Genomic DNA, 15,546 nt, shown 5'->3' on the forward strand with positions numbered 1-15,546 from the left:
AACTTTAACATGCTATATAAAAATATCTGTGGACTATTTTGAGCTAAAGCTTCACATACACACTCTGGGGACATCAGAGACTTATTTTACATGTTGTGAAAAGGGCATTATACCAGCCCTTTAAAAACATCCAATTATGCTGAATATACAATGGTAAATATTTAATTGATGAGTTGTCAATGCAATATATGATAATACAATATATAGGGTTGATAATAATAATAGGTAAAATAATACAATACCGCATATTGACACAAAATGATAACTGCAAATCCACCTTTCTCTGCATGGATCCATTTGCTTCTCTGTTCTGCAGCTCTCGACAGTCTGTAAAAATATACCTCAGATTTCTTGTCAAATCTATTTATACAATCAATCTCAAAGCTCTTTCCCGTTTTAGATGTGGTTTGTGTGTTTTTCGTGGCATTCACAGCACTGAAAACTAATGCTGGCACTTTTTGCCACTACAGTGAAAGTGACGTCACACGCATGACCTCTATGGTGAACGTGATTTCACCAAGTACCACATGTTCCTGGATCAACATCTTTATTGATCCTGGAACAACTTTCCAATCAACCAATCAAATTTGAGGGACAAGTTTACAGTTTATGTCAAGTTTAGGTTTAGACCCAGGGTGAGGTGCTTCAACATCAGTGTTATTCACCTGTCATTTCCCTCTGATTTTAGGGAAAAGTTAAGGGTAGGGTTAGGTTTAGGGGTAGGGATAGGATAAGGACTAAATTATGGGACAGGAATGTTATTCCAGTTTCAACAAAATATGTTGATCCAGGAACATGTCATGGTGACCTAACCTCTATACACACAGGGGAAACATCATACAAAAATGTTCAGTCACTGTTTTACGCAGTTTGTACCTTTGCTCATCAGGTGTGTTACACCTGCGGGATCACGGAGAGGAGTACGTGTTTACATTCCCGAGTGCGTTCGCTCGATCCATCATCACTGTGCCGTGGGTGGAGTTGGGGGGAAAGGTCTCCATCAGCTGCGCACAGACGGGATACTCCGCCAGCGTCACGTTTCACACCAAACCCTTCTACGGGGGGAAAGTTCACAGGTCGGTGCTGCACTCACGTCGTGTTGGAAAGATCGGATTTACGCATGAATGTCACCACAAAGTCATAATTACGAGTGATAAACTTTAAAAATTGACAATTCCTATTTTTTATGGAATATTGCAGCTTTATCATAAATGATTTATCCGTTCACATCATTATTGTTTTAAATTCATGTGCCTCGTAATCTTGAATCAGAATAACTTCCTCTTGCAGCATCTCTTCTCTTCTCTGATGATGTGGGCGGGGCAACCTGTCACTCACATGAGATCCACCAATAGCAAACAACAACCATCCAATCAATTCCTCACAGACAAAATCAAGCCCCGCCCACATTTGTTCTTGTTCCAGAAGTGTCTCACTCAGATATACGTCACAATAGGGAAGAAAAGACTATATCAACTTACGTTTCCTGCCAACTTTAAGGTTGTGTGTTCACCAAAGTATTTTTTTCAATTGTTTTCAAAGGGAACGCCGCGTATTTAAAAACACCAGCAAACGTGATGAGGGGTTGAGCGTTTATTTCATGCTGAGCGATGATCACTTTTTGCACATAAGTTTTTTTTTCTGGGTGCAGAGAGTTGAAAAAAATAGGTAAAATGCAGCACTCATCACTGTCACTTTTTACCTAGCCGTCCAATCACAGTTGAGGAGGGGCGGGACTAATACCACACCAACAAATTGTCCCATCTTGCTTGTACAACAACAACAGAAATCTTGTTGAATTTTATTTAGAAAAGGTACATTGCCATCTTGCTCCGACCAAAGTTATTTGAACGCACCTGACATCTTAATTACGACTTCCCAACTCGTAAATACGAATTTCCTGGAAGGACTTTGTCACGTCAGCAAATTTTCTCAGGCAAAAAAGCTCCATTGTCCAACTTTAACCCGTGTCAAAATCTTTCGCCCTGCATGGATTCCTGTTGTAATTACTGTATTTCGCCCACAAAAATGATTTAAATGTGAGTGCATTATGTTCATACTTAAAGGTGCTGTATGTAACTTTTTCACTCTACTAAAGCATAAAAATACCATAATATGTTCTTATATATTGAGGAAACCTGCTAAGTTCACATACTCGTTTCTCTGAAAAACACTTCTACAGCCAGTTATTTTACTTTGAAATGTGCATTTCCAGGCTGGAATGTTTGTTATTGTTTTGGTCTGTGATACTGCACGTTGCCAATTTGGCAATTTTCATTGTCCATTGCGCTCGTTCCTGTTGCGTGTGCTCGAACTGGTAACTTGTGTGAGCGTCCAGTCTGAGGAGGCGGGGCGGGAGAAACGACGATCTCCGATATTTTGAATTCGGCCTGCAGTACCTATTTCGACCACTAGTTGTCATTCTTACATACTGCACCTTTAAAGGAGACGTAATTGAGAAGTCTCAGAGTGATAATGATGATGATGATGATGAATGTGTGTGTGTGTGTGTTTTTCAGGGTAAGTGCAGAGGTGAAGCAGAACTCCAGCGGGACGGTTGTTTGTAAAGCTCAGGGCGAGTGGAACGGGACGCTCGAGTTCACATACAGCAGCGGAGAGACCAAAGTGATCGACACCAACAAACTGCCCGTCATCAGGAAGATGATTCGCCCGGTGGAGAAACAGGGCCGGCGCGAGTCCAGGTGATTCTTCACAATATTACTGTTTTTTACTAAAATAAATTCAGCCTTGGTGAGCAGAAGAGACTTCTTTCAAAAAAACATTATTGCGTATCCCAAAATCTTATGAATATATGGTTTTCTTAATTTTTGTATGTTAGTTGTGATATTCTGCCGGTCTGTGTGTGTGTGTGTTTGAGCTCAGGCGTCTCTGGTCTCATGTGACCGCGGCTCTGAAGGAAGGAAACATTGATCTGGCCACTGAACACAAGCATCGGTTAGAGGAATCCCAGCGATCCGACGAGAGACAGAGAGACACCAACAACATGCCCTGGAAACCCAAATACTTCAGCAAAGAGGTGCGTTCATGACCCAGACCGACGTGTTCGTGTGACAGACTGAACTGGGTTTGATATGGACGCTTGTTTACACCACAGAATAAACTGTTTAAGTTCATAAATCGCAATTCAGACTTTATAACTTGCAATTGTTAAATTCAGACTTTTTTCTCAGAAGTGTTTGGGGGCGTTTACACGACAATAAAACTAAAAACAGAAACTTCTTATCATTTTGGTTGTTCATTTACAAGACAACGGTGTTTTGGGGGCCTGAAAATTTAACGTTTTGTAAACGGGTTTCAAAGTGCACGTTTTTGAAAACGCTACCATTATTGTCTTTGTGTAAACTAACTATAAAAATGCCAATTTGTGAAAATGGTGAAGTTGTTTCTTTATAAGTGACATCGCCATCTACTGGCCTGGCAGCAGAATACAGCGTTTTTAGTCGTTTTCGCGGATCCGTGTGAACGGGGATCATTTTGACAAGGTTGTCGTCTGTATGCACAACTTTTCAAAAAAAAAAAAAAAACCTTCTGCTTTGTCATGTAAACATACCCTTATAATAAAAGTTGCAATTGCCTTTTTTAATTCTGAGTTTGTTTCTAGGGATGCACGATATATCCGCCACTATCGGTATTGGCTGATATATGTTCGTTTCTTTATTGTTTTTGGCCCGATATGAAAATTTGGCCAATATATTAAAGCCGATAAATAATGCATTAATTCCTTCAGCTGAGACACTTCAGATGCATGGTTGCATGCATGCAAATCACTTCAAAAAGGAAAATACAGGTAAGTGCATAATGTGCAGCGCAAGTCTGTCATATCGGCTGCAGAAAATTATAATGAGAACATTATAATTGTGGACTGGCACATGGATTTTAATGGTGAGACTTTTGTTTTTGTAATCAGGCTCTCAAAAATTATTTAAAAATTTGGATTTAGATTTATCAGTCAATAAATCGGCTTTCAAATATAAAGAATTATCGGTATGTTATAATATATTATCGGTATCGGCCAAAATTTTCGGTGCATCCCTATTTATATCTCACAGTTCTAAGAAAAAACAAGTCAGAATTGTGCAATATAAACATGCAATTGCGAGAAATAAAGTCAGATTTGCGAGTTATGAATTAACTATGAAACAAACTTCCATAGTTTGAAATGTGACAAACTGCAAACGTAAACAAAACATATTAAAAAGCTACTTAGAAAAAAGGGGACCATTTAGATTGTGATGTTTATCACTCTAATATGAAATCATTGTTAACAGTTTTTCTGGAGTTGTATTGCATGAATCTGTGTGTGTGTGTGTGTGTGTGTGTGTGCAGGGTGACGGATGGGTCTACAGAAACCCACTATGGAAAACAGACTGAGATAAGCTACAGACCACAGGAGAGAGACGACCGACCGCTGATCAGATCAACACAGGGAATCAAGACAAACAGCAAAAAACACAGACTGGGTTATCATGCATTATAATGCATCATACTGTATAAACTGTAAACCAATGTGTATATATGAAAACCTGGATCATAGAATAGACTTTTATACACTATATAAATTATATATTATTTTTCACAATTATCTAACCGAGTTTTTGTGCATATAACATGTACACAGTATTAATGTGATGATCTGCCATTAGATGATTTGAACACATTTAACAATATGGACGAGATGTTCATATTCATGCTTTAGATCTTAAACCAGCTCATTTTTCACCCCAAAATCAAGAGATAAGATAATAAGAAATGAAATAAAAAAGTATAATTATATAGTACTTATGTAATAAATATGTCATATATAAGATTTTTTACATTTTGAATTTCCCACTTAAATTGTTATTACTGCAATATCGTATTTTTTTACTCCATTACAGAAAAAAATATTTTATTTAAATCAGCATAAACTAGTACTGATACAACTAATACTATCACAATGTATATTTATTTTTAAATAAATCTTAATGTATTAAAATAAGCTTGAGTTTCTTATATTTTTAGTTAAGAAGATCTAAACGAAACAGTATTTTGGGGTGAAATATGCGCGTGATCTTGATATATTTGTCAAGATGTTTGATATTTGACATGAAACAGAGATTACAGGAATGAAAAGTGTTTTCGCTGATCAGGTGAGCTAGTGGTCAGTCAGCTGATTAAATGGATGACCACATCTGGCTAATCAAAATCCTCTCCATGAGTCACCGCTAACTCCTAAAGCCTTCCTGACAGAACACTATTGTTAGAAGTAATTGGCCATTAAATGAGATTTTACCCGAGAGGTTTTACACTCTTCCGCAAAGGATTTCTGATGCACTTTTTAATCGAGGCCTTCATTCAATCCTGTGACTTTATATGAACAGCATCACTGATGTGAAGTCCATTGATTTGATTTGTAAGTTCCCAGCAGTAATTGCTGTATGATACACGATTTCAATTTTTTTTAAAGAGACAGTACTGTATTATATTCTGGATATATCTTTAGATGTGTGAAAGACTTTTTCTGATGAGTCTATGGGTTAGTTCATCCAAAAATAATCATTGTGTCATCAATTAATCACCCTCATGTCGTTCTAAACCCATACAATGTTTGTTCATCTTCAGAACATAAAGAAATGTAATGAAATTACAACCTAAATGAACAGAAGCTCAAATAATCTCTTTATGCACTTTTTGAAGCGTCAGAGTTTGGTGTGAATAAACTTTAAATGGAGGGCACAGAAATCTCATTAAAAAAATTTTATTTGATGGAAAATTAGTCTTATTTGATGAAATGACGTGAGGGTGTAATTAATGAGAGAATGGTCATTTTTTGGTGAACTGTCCCTTTAAGGCCCGGTCACATCTACCGGTTCTTTCGCATTTCGCGAAATAAATTGCCCAGAGTTAGCAAATGTTAAAGCAGGTGACTTGAATTCACCCCGCAGACCAACATAAAATGATTTGGTTAGAAAGTGAGTTCTGTTTGAGCTGTGCTTTATACACAATGAATGGATCTATTTTTGCCCGCGAAATTTCGCTAATATGGCAAATGTGACCGCGCTTTTACACACATCAAAATTAAGCTCCTTTTGCAGCTCGTACTGTAACCCCTAACCCTAACTGTTCATATCGGTGCTGAAATAAACATGAAACATGCCTTGCTTTTCTCAGAATAAATAATTTACAGAAAGTCTTTCTAAACGCTGTTGAATCAGACAATGTGTAAACGGAGCTGAATCAGAGATGTTTTTGAAATTTCTGTTTCAAATAAACCTGCCTTAGCAGTCACAGTGTTGTATTTTTCCTCTGACATTCAAAACTATTGAAAAGTCAAGCATTTAAAACCAAATAACATATAAATATATCCTTTCACCACGTTTTACCTGGTTTTCCAGATCTGCTCGTTTGAGGTTATAGCGGCCTCTAGTGAGCATCCGCTGAACTGCAGTGCAAAATTCATAATCACATATCATTTCACCATAACCTACTGTAAACACAAAAACATCAGGGGTTTTATCATAATAATATTCTTATTTGTAAATAAATCTAATGGAATATAGGGATTATGATATACCATTAGCACAGCTTTTTGCATATTAAACTGCACTATAAAATCTGAGTTATGAATTACATGTAAAACCTTTCGTACATTTATCACAAAGAGGAAATCCATTCAAAGTCATGAGAAAAAAGTCCTGATAATTATTGCATCTTTGATTCATATTCCAAACTAAATGAACAAACCCATAAAGAATCATTAAAACATAAATAAGTAAAACTATGAAATCAGAACGCTTTCAAAAATGACTTTTACAAAATATTAATACACTTGCATATTTGTCATGCATAAATGAAACAGGTCAGTTTTCACAATCAACAGATTTATGCTGATTCTAAGCTATTTGAATAAATGCATTTTGAAAATATGTAAAGTACGGCATGAGTGCAGAAATCGGACCCGTTTCATTTATGAATGACTGACAGATATGCTTCACATTAAGTTTATCCGTTTATGTTAAAACGGTGTAATCCAAAAATACAAGTCAAATACATAAATCTTAAATTTAGCTTGAAATATTTTGTGTAAGTAATTTTCCGCTCAGCAACAGTCAGTGTGAATGTCTGATATGAGGAGAACATGAGCTCTTTGGTTCAACACTTCAGCTAAAAGTGTCACATTCCTGTTCTGTCATATAAAAACAATCTGTTCCCTTTCATATCAAACACATATTTAAGTATGAACCAGTGAGATGAAGATGATAACCAGTGCAGCTGATCCGGTTCAGTTCAGTCTAGTCCTGTTCGCTTCTGTTTCCGGTTTACTCTTCTGCCTTTCTTCAGGACGAGCTTGTTCTTGATGAATCCGCGTTTCCTCCTCAGGGTATATGCAGGAATCATAGAGATGAATTTACTACCTTTTACTACCTTTTTTACCACCTCCACAATATTTTTTACTACCATCACGACATCAAGCAGCAGCCCTTTTTTTGGGGGTGTGGTGGGGTGGGCGGGGTATGTAAAGCACCACTTAGGTATAAGTGTGACACTGTCACACCCATCATACATATTAGGTACACTAATGTTTAATTGTTATCATTAAGTAGGCCTATTGTCATTGTCAATTATGTTTTTTTTTGTAGTGTCGAGTTGAGTTTCAGTTGTCCTTATCTTAACCCTAGCCCTTGAGTTATCCTAACCATAGCCCTTAGCCCTAATAAGGTGAATAATAACCTTGGCACTTTGTCATTGCTATCAACTCCGACTCACTCAGGGCTCGACATTAAGCCTTTTCATGTGCTTGTCCTCTGGACAAGTAAATGTGTCATTCACTTGTCCGAGTAAAAAAGTTGCTTGTCCGGAATGTTTTTGGTGTGTGTGTGCTGTAAATATAATTTATTCTGAAGAAATATCCTCATCTGTGATAAATCAGCTCTGATATATTTAAATCTGCATATTGTCATATCTGCACCTTTAAAGGGCCACCCCCCACCCCCCAAATCTTATTCAATGTATGCTTAATCTTTAGTTTTACATTTTATCAATAGATTAAATTGGAATAGCCTATTAAGATAATATAGGGCTGTTGTTACCCTAGGAAGGGCTGATCAAATTAAATCATTTACACTGAAAATGTACAACTGCATTAAATAATGTTATGAATATGAGATCGTTTAAAATATTTTTGAATATACAAATAAGAAACGTTGGAAAGAATGATACTTTTAAACATGAAAGTAAACCGCCAGTAGGAGGCGTCAGGCGACCGTCTTAATGAGCGAGTCATTGAGTCATTCATTCAAACGATTCGTTCAAACAACTGATTCATTCAAGAATGAGACATGTTTATGAATGGGACATTGAATCTTTGACTCAGCCAATTCGTTCAAAATGCTGAATCATTCAGTAATGAAACACGGTTAAGTGTTGCTGTGAGATGCGTTTGGAACTATTTTTTGCTGCTGAAACAGAACAAAAACAGTCAATATTGTGTCTAAAATGTAAGTAACTTAATTTGAACTGTTTATTGAACTGTTGTATCAAAAGCAATGTCACATTTTCAGTCGTGATGGTACTCAAGAAAACAGCACTCGTCGTGTGAGGTTGCTAAACTGTATCATATGTTAAAAATATTAAAACACATTTTGAATTTTGCCACTGGCAGTAACGTTATGTTGTTAACTGAGTTTAAACTGAGTTTACATTTGTTTGGATTTCTCCTCGAGAGGCTGCGCGAGCCTCAACAGCGCAACCTTGTTACCGTCAGTAGCCTAATACATCCACTATCGATCGCAACTTACAATAAATATAAATACAATCAGAATCATTCTCTCATTTTAGTGATTCCCTAGTTATTTATAATTTTTTTGTTATTGACGTTTAATTAGGCTACTTGTCCGGTCGGGCAAGTAAAATTCTCTTTTACTTGTCCCTTCAAAAAAATCCACTTGTCCCGGACAAGCGTTAATGTCGAGCCCGTCAGGTCCTGTTAGCACCGTATATATATTTTTTAATTATGCTAGATGAAGTTAAAATATATGGAGACACAAATATTAAGCAAAAAAAATGGAAACTCATATATTGAGGTGGTGATGAAAAATTTACTACCAAGTCAAATTGCGTTTGTTACCTTTTACTACCTTTCAAGGGCCTTAATTTTGGTAGATTATTTTTACTACTTTTACTACCTTTTACTACCGCGCGGACACCCTGCTCCTGGTAGCCTGCACAGATTGACAGCATCATCACAGGCTTCCTACACATTTTCCATTTCAAAATTCCATATTTTTCCAGACTCAAATGTAATTCGTCATCAATAATTAGTCCATTATTTAACATAAATGGTTCATACAGCATTCATTTCAGCTTTATATTTGGTATATAGTCCTGTCATCCGTAAATATTATTTTCTCAGGGTTTTTTGGTTGATTTTCTTGAAGTGACAACATACAAAATTAACACTAAAATAATAAAAAATATACACTTTTGCATGCACACGAGAAACTTTTTCATGCCCTTGAGAAACTATTCACATGGGGATTTTTTGCGTGCTTACGCATTTCAATTTCTAGTTTTATATATATACTATAACATATTTCCTTAGTGCTTCACTGCCATCCTACTATGAAGAAAGCGAGAGTGTGGATGCACATTAATTAATAGAGGTATTACAAATTTATTAAATGTTTAATTTAGGTTGCAACAGTAAAAGTTGAGTACATTGAAGTTAGCATTTTAAGATTCAGTTATGATGATTATATCAAGAGATCCCTGCCAGTCCTGTTCTCTAATTGCTGAGACGACTCTCACCCTCACCCTTTGTCTTTCTGCATTTCCTGACCATTAAGCTCAATGTACAGCTGTGCTGTTGTCTCTATGATAATGTTAATGTATGGGCAATCTAGTCAGGCTGATTGGATTAGCATATGCGTTTGAATAGTAACGTTCGGTCAAACCCTGGAGGAGTTCTGAAGTCCAGCTGAACAGAGAGAAGCACGTTTGACAGGTCAGAGGTCACACGAGCAGCGTCACACAGTTCAGGTCATGTGAGCAGAATCAAACCTGCACTTCTCCGAAGCGATAGTAGGACATCTTATACAGCAGAGAGTGGAGCAGCGCTGGAGACGCGGATCTATCCACCCTGAACTCTCCCTGCGGCGAGAGGAAGTCCCTCTCCTGAACACACAGACACACACACACCTCATTCAGAGACACACACACTTCCTGTCCTGTTCAGGACTCTAGAACATCTTGTGTCTAATCAAGAGCTTTGAGATGAAATGACAGTAAAAGGAAGTGGATCTTTACATGTAAACGTGAAGTGAACCAGCCGGCTGATCTCTAGTTAACCTTCTCGTACAGAAGAAGTGTGATTTTAAAATATTTTTTTTATACTTTTAGAGTATTTATATATATTTTGAATGAGATTTTTTGTAATATTTTTAGTTTTCATTTTAGTTTAAGTTTAAGTAATTTTGTTACCGCTTTTTTCATCTTTATCACTTTTGCATTATTTTTAAATAATTTATTTAGCTTTATTTTATTTTAGTTATTTGACAAGGCAACATAAACGTTTGTTTAAGTGTTTCATCTAATATTTATATTTGTATTTAAGCTTTATTTCAATTAAGTAAAACTGAAATAAAAATAAATTAAAGCTAAATAGAAATATTAAAAAAAGAATAATACAAATGACAAAAGCACAAACAATTACTAAAATTAAAAGTAGTTTTAGTACGTTTTTCAAGCTAAAACTTTGTGTTGAAGCGATAAAATTACACAAAACGGAATAAAGAAAACTTAACAGAAATATTAAAAAACTAAAATAAAAACAAATAAAAATTAAATAAAGATGGGATGAAATAGTAAATATCAGATGAAACACTTAAAAAAATTAAAATGAAAAATAATTGTTTCTTTTGCCTTGGCAGCTAACTGATTTTTTTTAAAGCTAAATAGAAATATAAAAAATAAAAATAATATCAAATTGATATCAAATGAACAAACAATAGCAAAATTACTAAAACTATAAAAATATCAAATGTTGCCTTGGGAAGGACCTGAAATAAAATGAGTTGTTGCTGATGTAAAACGCTGATGTGTAGCGCTGTCTCACCCGCACGTCTCCGGGATGTTCTCCCTCTGCGATCCTCACCATCCACAGGAACTTGTTGATGTCATCGCCCGCGTATCCGATCACGCCTCCGAAGACGATCAGCACGTAGTCCACGCCCAGCAGCCTCATGATGTCATACGCTGCGCTCTCATTGGACGCCATGGCTTTCCCCACCTGAGAGCCAATCAGAGAGAGGGAATCAGACTCCCGGTGTTCGGCGTCTCTTCCTGTGCAAAAACTAAATAAAAACTAATAAAATGAAATAAAAGCTGATTATAAAATGGGAAGTAAATATGATATGATATTCTAATCCTGCTGTAATCACCAGGGCGATGTGGCTGTTGTTCCAGGTGTTGTTGTCCACTAGTGTGGTTCTGTTGGCCATGCCTGTGATCTGATACCCATAATCCCACCAGCTCATGATGCGTGTGTGTGGGCCGGTGTTGAGACGCAGCCAAGAGTACGCCTCTCTGAAATCATCCAGGATGTTACGCGAGCTGAAGGAAACACACAGAATGAGCCGGTGTGTGTGTGTGTGTGCTTGTGTGTGTGTGAGTGAGTGAGTGAGTGTGTGTGAGTGAGTGAGTGAGTGTGTGTGAGTGAGTGAGTGAGTGAGTGAGTGAGTGAGTGAGTGAGTGAGTGAGTGAGTGTGTGTGTGTGAGTGAGTGAGTGAGTGAGTGAGTGAGTGAGTGAGTGAGTGAGTGAGTGAGTGAGTGAGTGAGTGTGTGTGTACCCGTCGTGGTTGTATGACGCCAGTACGACACTGGGACTGGAGTAGGCGTTACTGGTGACCCAGGTGCAGTGAACAGTGAACATCAGCAGGAGCAGCAGCAGCAGGACACTCACCAGACTCTTGATGTTTGAGCCCAAACCCTCTTCACACACCACCACGTGCTTCCGCACCTTCCCAGCCTGAAACACACACACACACACGCACGCACGCACGCACACACACACACACGTCTGGTTTACTATCTTTGTGGGGACACTCCATAGACTTAATGGTTTTTATACTGTACAAACTGTATATTCTATGTCCTTACACTAACCCTACCCCTAAACCTACCCATCACAGAAAACTTTCTGCATTTTTACATTTCCAAAAAAACTAATTCTTTGTGATTTATAACCTCTATTTAGGTCCCCACTGTGACACACACGAGTCCCCATGAGTCTGTGTGCATTCAGGTTGAAGTCCCCACCGGGATAGAAAAACATGAACACACACACACACACACACACAGTCTGATCACCAGCAGGGGGCGACACACATCACTTTCACACAGAACATGGACTCTTAAAGGGATAGTTCACTCAAAAATGAAAATTGTGTCATCACTTACTCAACCTCGTGTTGTTCTAAACCTGTATGGGTTTCTCTGTTCTGTTGAACACAAAAGAAGATATTATGAAGAATGTCAGTAACCAAACAGTTGATGTGTCCATTGACTTCCATAGTATTTTTTTTTCCCCACTATGGAAGTCAATGGGGTCCATCAACTGTTTGGTTACCGACATTCTTCAAAATATCTTCTCTTGTGTTCAGCAGAACAGAGAAACCCATACAGGTTTAGAACAACACGAGGTTGAGTAAGTGATGACACAATTTTCATTTTTGAGTGAACTATCCCTTTAAAGTCAACATGACATCAACATTTACTTTCTTAATAAATATGAATCTCACTGTTATTGATTCATGAGGACATTATTATAAAGCTCTCACACATTATTTTATATCTTTATAAAATGTTGTATTTCTGTATGTATCTATTTTATATAAACAATTATATAATATTGTTATATATTTATATAATTTCATATAAAAGTTATAACTTTAATATATAATTTATTTATAAATAAATGTATATATTTTTCCAATGAATAATTTATATAATATTTTACACCTCAAATATATAATATAAAATAGAAACAATTATATTTATTATATTTGATTATATATTTATATAATTTTATATAAAAATAATTAACATATGTATTAATCATTTATAAATAAATTGTTACATTTTTAAATAACAATCTATATATTTATATAACCTTTCCTACTTCTGAAATATATAATATAAAAATAAAACTATTATTTAATATTTATTATGTTTTTTTATCTAATAAAAATATACATTTATTTATATTATAAACAAGTATTTATAAATAAATGTATACATCTTAAAATAACAATTTATATATTTATTTAACTTTCTCCACCTCTGAAATACATATAAAAATATTTATTATATTTTTATTTATACATTTTATACAATAAAAATAATACATTTATTAATTATTTTTTAGTTATTTTATGGTTTATTGTAGTGTGATGGAGTTTATGGTTTATTGTAGTGTGATGGAGTTTATGGTTTATTGTAGTGTGATGGAGTTTATGGTTTATTGTAGTGTGATGGAGTTTATGGTTTATTGTAGTGTGATGGAGTTTATGGTTTATTGTAGTGTGATGGAGTTTATGGTTTATTGTAGTGTGATGGAGTTTATAGTTTATTGTTGTGTGATGGAGTTTATGGTTTATTGTGGTGTGATGGAGGTCAGCAGCACCTTCTCATACACACTCCCAGAGTTCCTCCTGTCGTCTTCAGCCGGGGGATCGTCGCTCAGATAGCGCTCAAACACACGGGAGAACGCCACGGCCGACAGCACACACACCACCGGCGTCAGAGTCAGCATGAGGCGAACCATCACACCGGCGAAATACACCGCGCTGACGGCGTACAGAACCACTGGGGGGCGACAGAGAGACTCACGTCAAACTCACCCTTACACACTATCCATCCTAAACAGTGTGTGAGATTAAAATAAGTGTGTCCCAAAGCATAGTGTGTTGAAAAGAGTATGCCATCGTCTAAATGTCATTTTCGAAGTGTGGATCCGTGCTCACTATAAAGGTTAATATTACCCACAATCCAATGCGGTTTGGAGGAGGAACTACAAACACGAGTAAAAAGTGTTAAAAAACTACAAAACATGGTGGATATGCGCGACCGACGGTGAGAGGTTTAGTGACTAATCAAAGTTTAACCTGATAAAAAAAAAAAAAAATGTATATTATCCGTGATATATTTCATCTGCAATAATGTGGACTTTTATAAAGATCCGTTTGGCCATTAACTTTTAAATGCATCATTATGCATTAATATGAGGAGAGTCTCCGCATGAAAGACCCGCGACTGCAGATCAACGAGCTTCTGCATTTCTCTCCAATTCAATGAAATTAAAATGTGGAGGATTTTAACTGTGACAAGATGATTGACAGGTCAGTTTACTGTGACATGATAGTTTGTCCCAAAGCTTGTCTACTCTTCTGCTACACACTCAAAAGTATCTACTTTTACTTAACAAAAAGAGTACATACTTTTAGGGCGTAGTATAAGTAGACAAGTTGAGATGCAGCAACAGAGACACTCAGCCCTGGACCTGAAGGAAAGCAGCCATACCGAACACGCGCTCGTCGCTGATGTCTCTGATGCCGAACCAGAGGCCTGCTGGGAAGGTGCACACCAGTACGTGAAGGTCGAAGAAGAAGGAAACCCAGGTGGTGGGCTGATGCTCCGACACTGACGCGATGATGGGAATGTGAACCTTCGCGTAACTGCACACAGGAAAACACCCTGTATTTACCAGAGGAAAACATGTCCTCAAATCACCTCAAACTCTGAGTGGAAATGAGATTTTGTGTCCGTGAAAAACTGGACATTTTTAGCAGAGATGCCGTGCATTTACTAGAGTTTCAGAGTTGATTTTGTCCCAGCAAGCAATTTTGTGTTTAATAGCCGTCTATTAGACACAGCCCAGACATCTAGGCTAAAACAAGGCAAAGTTTGGGCTGTCAGTGAAAATGTAATAGATGTCTGAACCATAGCCCAAGAATACACTAGTTATCAATTAGATAAAGAAATGAAATGAGTGAAGAAATGAAACCAAACTCCATGTAATCACTGTTGACTTTGCTTACATGATGGAATATCATACATCTCGCAAGGTATTTTCGGTAAAAACGACATGTAACCAAATTCAAGGCTATTTTGGCTAGTAAGTGTGTTACTCATAGCCGGACTATATTGGGTCTATAGTTAACCTGGACGCTGAAATGACAGCTAAAGCTTGCTGGGGAGTTTTTAATAGTAAATGTTGTGAATGTTTACCCCGTGTCCCAGAGTGAATAAAAGCGTCCACTCCACGGAGCGATCCAACCTGGACACACCAAACACACACCATCATCAGCAGACGCTCGTGTCATCATACATCGACACTGTCGGGCGGAAACCTTGTAGGTCCTAAAACACTACTTTTCAGGAATTGGAAAAAAACGCTGTATTTAAAAAAATATATATTAGACACATCATTGACAAAGTTGATATTGTGGGTTAATATATAGTCAGACACTTGCATGTGTCATTATATTA

At 36.8% G+C, this 15,546-nt stretch overlaps 2 protein-coding genes across 5 annotated transcripts in view; one reads left to right on the top strand and one right to left on the bottom strand.

The window, feature by feature from the left end:
• The window catches only part of osbpl10a (oxysterol binding protein-like 10a), a 40,761-nt gene extending 34,473 nt beyond the window's left edge, over positions 1 to 6,288 (top strand). For 2 of the 4 annotated variants that reach the window (XM_082186517.1, XM_082186518.1), the window contains exons 10-13: positions 890 to 1,076; positions 2,520 to 2,702; positions 2,884 to 3,037; positions 4,348 to 6,288. In XM_082186517.1, the coding sequence (XP_082042643.1) occupies positions 890 to 1,076; positions 2,520 to 2,702; positions 2,884 to 3,037; positions 4,348 to 4,392 (569 nt within the window). In that variant the 3' untranslated portion in view covers positions 4,393 to 6,288. Of the gene's footprint in view, positions 1 to 889; positions 1,077 to 2,519; positions 2,703 to 2,839; positions 3,038 to 4,347 lie in introns of those variants that run through there. The other 2 variants (XM_082186519.1, XM_082186520.1) reach the window with 2 other exon arrangements.
• Positions 6,289 to 9,916: 3,628 nt separating this feature from the next.
• Positions 9,917 to 15,546, bottom strand: part of LOC309510705 (dolichyl-diphosphooligosaccharide--protein glycosyltransferase subunit STT3B-like) — a gene marked incomplete at its 3' end in the record, with an annotated part of 42,204 nt that continues 36,574 nt past the window's right edge. The window contains exons 8-15 of the mRNA XM_082185577.1: positions 15,286 to 15,334; positions 14,496 to 14,751; positions 13,682 to 13,863; positions 11,847 to 12,025; positions 11,439 to 11,610; positions 11,114 to 11,287; positions 10,060 to 10,173; positions 9,917 to 9,976 (exon numbers count right to left, since the gene is read on the bottom strand). Of these exons, the coding sequence (XP_082041703.1) occupies positions 9,917 to 9,976; positions 10,060 to 10,173; positions 11,114 to 11,287; positions 11,439 to 11,610; positions 11,847 to 12,025; positions 13,682 to 13,863; positions 14,496 to 14,751; positions 15,286 to 15,334 (1,186 nt within the window). The remainder of the gene's footprint in view (positions 9,977 to 10,059; positions 10,174 to 11,113; positions 11,288 to 11,438; positions 11,611 to 11,846; positions 12,026 to 13,681; positions 13,864 to 14,495; positions 14,752 to 15,285; positions 15,335 to 15,546) is intronic.

The sequence above is a fragment of the Leuciscus leuciscus genome, assembly GCF_965113295.1.
Source record: "Leuciscus leuciscus genome assembly, chromosome: 12".
Classification (NCBI taxonomy): Eukaryota; Metazoa; Chordata; class Actinopteri; order Cypriniformes; family Leuciscidae; genus Leuciscus; species Leuciscus leuciscus.